The sequence below is a fragment of the Rattus rattus genome, chromosome 16 (genome assembly GCF_011064425.1).
Source record: "Rattus rattus isolate New Zealand chromosome 16, Rrattus_CSIRO_v1, whole genome shotgun sequence".
Taxonomy (NCBI): domain Eukaryota; kingdom Metazoa; phylum Chordata; class Mammalia; order Rodentia; family Muridae; genus Rattus; species Rattus rattus.
In genome coordinates this window covers 30518703-30525620 of record NC_046169.1, presented here as the reverse complement: position 1 = coordinate 30525620, position 6918 = coordinate 30518703, and the positions used below count along the sequence as shown (strand labels likewise).

At 49.7% G+C, this 6918-nt stretch overlaps 1 protein-coding gene and 1 long non-coding RNA gene across 2 annotated transcripts in view; one reads left to right on the top strand and one right to left on the bottom strand.

Moving 5' to 3' along the window:
- Cfap251 (cilia and flagella associated protein 251) overlaps positions 1-1572 on the top strand; it is a 69168-nt gene extending 67596 nt beyond the window's left edge. The window contains exon 20 of the mRNA XM_032886720.1: positions 1273-1572. Within this exon, the coding sequence (XP_032742611.1) occupies positions 1273-1385 (113 nt within the window). The 3' untranslated portion in view covers positions 1386-1572. The remainder of the gene's footprint in view (positions 1-1272) is intronic.
- Positions 1-2444, bottom strand: part of LOC116885438 — a 6420-nt gene extending 3976 nt beyond the window's left edge. Inside the window, exon 1 of the long non-coding RNA XR_004386008.1 lies at positions 2389-2444. This is a non-coding gene — a long non-coding RNA (uncharacterized LOC116885438). The remainder of the gene's footprint in view (positions 1-2388) is intronic.
- Positions 2445-6918: the final 4474 nt, after the last annotated feature.

Here is a 6918-nt window from a genome sequence, read left to right as displayed (position 1 = left end):
GGCCATGTCAGCCATCCTCCTAGTCCTTTCATTTTTCTTGCATGTGCACGTGTATACGATCCGCACGTGTGCGTTCTTGAATAGTTGTGCATACATACATGTCTGTGTGTGTGTGGAACACGGGAAGCAAATGTACCATGTGTCTTCCTGGTTTTTTTTTTTTTGTTGTTGTTGTTTTGTTTTTTTCTTTCTTTTTCGGAGCTGGGGACCGAACCCAGGGCCTTGCGCTTGCTAGGCAAGCGCTCTACCGCTGAGCTAAATCCCCAAGCCCACCACGTGTCTTCCTGGATCACGGTCTACAATGCTCATGAAGACAGGGTCTTAACCAAAGCTGGAGCTCGCTCTTCGCTTACGGCGAGTCCACTCAGCCCCACGCTCCCCTGTCTGCCTGCCTGGTTCTGAGTTGAAGAAGCCTCTCCATTGCTGGGCTTCTGTGTGGGCTCTGGGAATCTGAACCCCGTCCTTACTTGTATGGGAAGCACTTTATCCTCCAAGACATCTCCTCATCAGCTTCCAGTTCTCCAAGGTCATCCCAACCTTGGGCTGTACTCAACAGCAAAGGGCTTTCCTCACAGGCCTGAAGCCCTTGAATCTATCTATCCCCCTGCAGCAAACCAATGAAAACTCCTCTTCTTGCTGTACCCCAAGAAAGGCCCACCTCTTCTTAGCCAGTTGCCACTAACAGATGCTACTGTCATGAGCTTACGCCCAGGAGCCAATCGAAACAGCTCTCCCGGGCTTGCTTGGCCCTGCAAAATCTCTGCCAACAAAGGCCAGGACCCACAGCTCCTAAGAAGATGAAAGCCAAGATGCCTAGCCCATCTCTCTGCCACTTCTCCCTTTTATTGTCTGGCCAGGCTTGCCAGAACCTTAGTTAACAGGACACTCTATTCCATAATGGATTTTTGACCCTGAGCACAAAGTATCCCCACCCCACCCCTTTTCTTTTTTTTCAAGGGTTTGTTTATGTGGATGGGTGTTTTGTTTGTGTGTACGTCTGTGTACCCTGTGCATGCCTGGTGCCCGGGGAGTTCAGAACAGGGCACTGGATCCCCTGGAACTAGAGTTACAGGTGGTTGTGTACCCCTGGAGGGGTGTTGAGAACCCAACCCTGGTCCTCGGAGAGAACAGCAAGTGCTCTTAACTGCTGAGCCATCTCCCCAGCCCGCCCCCCACTTTTGAATGTTGCTCCCTTGGGTTTTTGAGGGCTCGCTCTCGTTAGGAGGCCTCATCATCGCAAAGGCATTTGGTTTTCTTTTCTTTCCTGTCTAGGCCCAGAAATCTGCCTCGAAAAAGAACTTCCAGAGGAAATCACGGCAGAAATATTCACAACTGACATTCTCGGCCTAACCCTTTCCAACCATTCAGAACAGTCTGACCAGTGACGTCATTGACGACGTTGGCAGCACAAAGGCGTTCATGTGTGTGTGTGTGTGTGTGTGTGTGTGTGTGTGTGTGTGTGTGTATGTGTGCATTTTCCAAGAGGCGTTCCTTTTTCTGTACATGCCCGCCCCCACCTTAATCTTTGGAGCATTTTAGACATTAAAAACAAATTTCTCTGAGGCAGTGGAATTCACGGAGTTGGCCACTGCACTGTCTGTGAAAGAGAAGAGTGGGCAGGGCCTGGCGGCTGGATCCCCAGGCCTGAAGGAGCCTCAGCCAGCGGCATGTATGCTCCGTGGACGTCACAGTCACCCGTTCATGCCCCAAAACTGGGAGGAGGTGTTCAGGGCCCCTGGGAGTGCCAGACTATTTTCCCTCTCAGAAAAACACCCAAGCGGGGTTGGGGATTTAGCTCAGTGGTTAGAGCGCTTGCCTAGGAAGTGCAAGGCCTTGGGTTCGGTCCCCAGCTCCGGAAAAAAAAAAAAAAAAAAAAAAAAAAAAAAAAAAAAAAAAAAAAAAACACCCAAGCAGTTGTGCGTGACCACGACAGCAAGCATCACCGGTCATGCTTAACCCTGGCGACAACTGCGCCCCCCCAAAAAAAACCAAAATGCAGAAGCGACCTGGGTCCCACAGACTGCACGTGGGCCAGAAGCCACAGGGTCCCTGCTCCTGAATGATACAAATGACAAATGCTGTTCACCCTCTTACCTCCTGCCAGGCTGCAGTGCTCACAGTGGGCAAAACGGGGGGACGTTAGGAGACATCTCTAAGTTTACAGTGATGTCTTGTTCCTGCACTGTGGCGTAACGAGTGAAAGCTACAGTCTGCGTTTATAGTTCTCTCAGTTCTGACTCTCTTTCCAGCAACCACCCTCAGTGGAACCTCTCCATCTTACTCAGTCCAGTGTACCTGCCCACCCCCACCAGGGCCTTCTCAGACAGCCGCTTTAAGGAAACATTTCTTTGGGGGAAGGGATTAAACTTTCTTTTCTTTCTTTCTTACGTGTTGGTGTTTTGCCTACGTAAATGTGCAGGTGTCAGATCCTCTGGAACTGGAGTTTCAGAGAGTTGTGAACCGCCATATGGGCGCTGGGAATTGAACCCAGGTCCTCTAGAAAAGCAGCCAGTGCTCTTAATCACTGAGCCAGTCCTGGGAAAAAAAAAAAAAAAAAAAAAAAAAGATGAGCCCCAAGGAAACCTTCCCGATCCTCTTAAAGAACCTTTCTCCTGTGGAGCACCAGAGAAATAACACTGCTTGTGTGTACACGCACCAAGCCCCCCTCAGAGGTGTGCAGTTGTAAGTTCGGCACAGTGAGAGTTTCTTGCCCTGTCTGGAACAAAGAGTGGAACTGTCTACCCCAAACCAGGCTGTGTCGCCGTGCCCTTTTGGCAAGCGACTGGAGCCATAGTTCTGCAGGCACCCGCTTGTCCAAGCGTGTCACTAGAGCTTTGCTACCTGGTTCACAGTTTGTTGTTTGAAACAAAACAATCCAAAATAAACCACAAGCTTACAAGCTAGCTCGCTCTCTCGCTCTCTCTCTCTCCCTCTCTCCCTCTCTCCCTCTCTCCCTCTCTCCCCTCCCTCTCTCTCTCTCTCTCTCCCTCTCCCTCTCTCCTCTCTCTCTCCCTCTCTCTCTCTCTCTCTCTCTCTCTCTCTCTCTCTCTCTCTCTCTCTCTCTCTCTCTCTCCCTCTCTCTCTCTCTCTCCTCTCTCTCTCTCCCCCTCTCCCTCTCTCCCTCTCTCTCTCTCTCTCCCTCTCTCTCTCTCTCTCTCCCCCCCTCTCTCTCTGTGTCTCTCTCTGTCTCTCTCTCTCTCTCTCTCTCTCTCTCTCTCTCTCTCTCTCTCTCTCTCTCTCTCTCTCGTCTGAGACAGAGTTTCTCTGTGTAGCCCTGGCTGTTCTGGACTCCATCTGTAGACCAGGCTGCCTTTGAACTCACAGAGATCCGCCTGCCTCTGCCTCCCAAATGCTGGGATTAAAAGCATGAACCACCCCACCCAACTAGAAACACAAACTTTATGAATCAATTCCGTAGCTACTAAGGACCTAGGCAATATATTACCAGGCTAGTTCCAAAGTTCATAGGGACATTTCAGGGAATAGGGAACTTACAAATAACTTGTTCCCTTTAAAAACAAAACTGGTGTTGGGCCAGCCTGGATACCAACCGGGGATTCCTTTATCAAATCTGGCATCATAATTTTTCAGTTCCTGACTATATATATATATATTGCAATGGTTGTGAGAAAAACTGTCAGTGTCACCATCAGAGGCAAGCTGTGGGGATCTCTCCGTGCTTAGCCAGCCAGAGAAGTAGGAAGTCCAAAATAGCCAGGGACATCAGAATCAATTGTGGGGCCCCCTCTCTTCCTGCCACAGTCTGGCCATTGGGTCCTTCTACCCGGAGACACTTCCAGCAGGTAAGTCACTTCGTTGTCTCTCCACATGTTTGACCAAGCCAGAGTCTGTCACCAAGCACTTGAATAAAGAAGAGGGCAGGCCAGCACCACCAGCACCCCGGCCTGTGTGTCCTCAGGATGGGGATAGTGCTGAATGGCTCTGACTCTTCCGCACAGGGACGCCAAAGCTGTGACATGAAAGCCATGGCAAAGTGACAGAATACCGTGTGTCCCAAAGGACGAAATCCCAAACACCAAAAAAACTCACCGAGATGAGGCTTCGGGCTAGCAGGCCATGTGTCACTATGAGAGAGTGAATTCACAGGCCAGTAGTAGTTAAGTGATCTTCCAGGATCACTTCTCCTCCCCGGCCCACCACCTATCCACAGCCAGCACTGAGGACTAGGGTCTCTGGGCTACACAGCATTTGCCTGGAAACCCAGGGACTAGGTCCCTGGTCCGCCTCTGATGTTGAGGATGTACCTGTGTGCCCTTGGGTATAGCTAAGCCCTTAAACCTTGGTTTCCTCCTGGAATCGCTCCTGGTTGTGAGGATTAAAAGACCAAGCGAAGCATTCCTGGCTCAGGATCTCTCTCCCTATGGGGCAGCAGCTATTACCACAAGCAGAGACTGTACCAGAGAACTGAAAAGTTGACAAGAATTCACTTCTCCTGACACTAGGATTCGAGCATCAGAACATACTCGCTCAGAAGCGGGTCTCTGCTCCGTTAGAGCCTGGCTCCTCAGGATTTGTAGAGCAATTGAGCACACCCAAAACTTCAGTGTCATATCTTATTTTTGAGACAGAGTTTCTCTGTACAGCCTGGCTGTCCTGAAACTCACTCTGTAGACCAGGCTGGCCTCGAACTCATAGAGATCCAACTGCCTCTGCCTCCCAAGGGCTGGGATTAAAGGAGTGTGCCACCAAGCCTTTACTACTTATTTATTTTTTGGCTTTCAGGTAGATTTTGAGGTAGCTGAGGATGGCCTTGAACCCCTGATCCTGCTGTCTGTATGCCCTGTGACACTGCCTCTCGAGAAATGAGAATAAACATCTCAGCCCAGAGAGACCAAAATCAGGAAAGCACAAAGTCCAACTTAATGAACCAGTGGGTTTTACTGGGGTGACTTACAGGGGTATGGATGAGGGGTTACTTATGGGTACAGAAATGCCTCAAAGACAGCTGCATCATCAAAGCCCACCCCAGCACGGGTGACAGCTCACAAAAGCTGGGAACCTAGAGCCCACTCACTGCATGGCCCATAGGCAGCTCCACAGACTGGATAGTGTCTCTTCAAGGGAGCTAAGTTGGTCTAAGCCTCTTTCATCCTCTTTCACCTGAGAGTATGACTTAGAGTTCATAGACACTTGAGGAGGGAGGGGCCTAATGAATCTGATCAGTTTCAGGGACTTGCTAAGACCTCTGAGTTGTTTTCTTCCTGAGCCTAAGAAGCTTCCTTGCAGGACAGATGGCAAGTCTTACCTCTATCTTGAATATCCCATGTCTTAGTAAACTTCCCCCCAAGATGGAAGGTTTTGTGTTGGAGGAAATTGCAAACAACACAGTGCCTCCCAAGTTCTGGGATTACTCTCTTTTGCTACCACCCATATCCAGTTCTTCTTCATCCTTTAATAGCTTCTGGCTTCAAGTGAATGCCAGGTCCTCCCAACCCTCTACCTCAGGGTTGGCGAATTCTTCAATGGGACCCAGGGTAAATACTGAGCTCTTCAAAGTCCAGTGGTCTCTCTCTTGCTGTCAGTTCCCTAGACCTTAGATTGCAGGGTACACACATGGATGTGCAGGAAAAAAGGCCACGCCAGTGAACCAACCCAGTCTTCGTCACAGTCACCAGAATTTAGACTCTATGACTCCACATATGACATCATAACCCCTTAATGTTTTTCAACCATTTTAAAAATAAAAATAAAATATGTCTTAGTTTGTAGCCTATATACAAAAGCAGACAGTAGCCTTGGTTGGCTGTAGTTTTCCCTTTCTGTTCTGTCTTCTAGGCCAAGTTGTTCACCTAATAGATTATCACAAGTATACAAAATACCGGACTCAGCCTGGTGTGATGGTACCCTGCGGAGGCAGGGGGATCAGGAGTCCAAGGTCATCCTTGGCTACATAGTGAGTTTGAGGCCAGCCTGGGCCACACAAGACCAGTTCTTTACAGAAATAGTAAATACATAAATATAGAAAAAGCAAAACTGGTCCACATCCCTCAAAAGATGTCAAGGCTGTGTCGAACAAGGAAAGACAGAGTCACAAAGGCCAGATGTAGCGTGGTCACCGGGATCATCCGCCTGGGAGACCCCGGTGAACTGGGAACTCACCATTTCTTTTTTTTTTTTTCCTTTTCTTTTTTTCGGAGCTGGGGACCGAACCCAGGGCCTTGCGCTTGCTAGGCAAGTGCTCTACCACTGAGCTAAATCCCCAACCCTCACCATTTCGTTAATAGTGCTACACCAACAGTCATTCAAAAGCTTTTAGGAACCTACCATGGTTCTAACCCCTGTAAGACACGTCAGGGAAGCTAGTGATGAGTCTGTGGGGATCCTCTGTCTTCCATTGCCTCTAAATCTAAAGTGATTTAAAAAGGCGCGTGGGGGCGCCATTTTATTCTTTCTGCACTACCAAACCAAACTCAGCATCTTGTCGGTGCTAAGCAAATGCTTTACCACCGAGCCACACCCCCGGCCCCTACAACAGAAGGTGGTACCTCCAGCACCAGCTGCCTTTGCTGCTTTGTCCTGTGCCTTTCTCCGGTGAACGCCCCTGAGACCACCAGCACCCGCCACACCAGATGCACCGGCTCTCTGACTATCCTAACTGGCCCTCGGCAGGCTTAAGGCCAACCAAAATGGTTTCCTTTGAAACCTTTGCATCCTGGAGCTGGGGCTCCAGTCGGAGGGACTTTGGGCGTGAGCGTGCCCTCTAAGGATTTGACCAGCAGGTCCCTGAGGGCGGCTGTTTCACAATCTACTGAAGTAAACAGAGGGCCTTGGGAGCCAGTGTCAAGTTGCTACCCTCTGTACGGGGTATTTAAGTATCCTGCGTTATCTCTGCTTGCAAGAATACAGAGAAGAAAGGAGGGGTCGGGGAGTTGGCATTTGGGTACCCACTCGTGATCC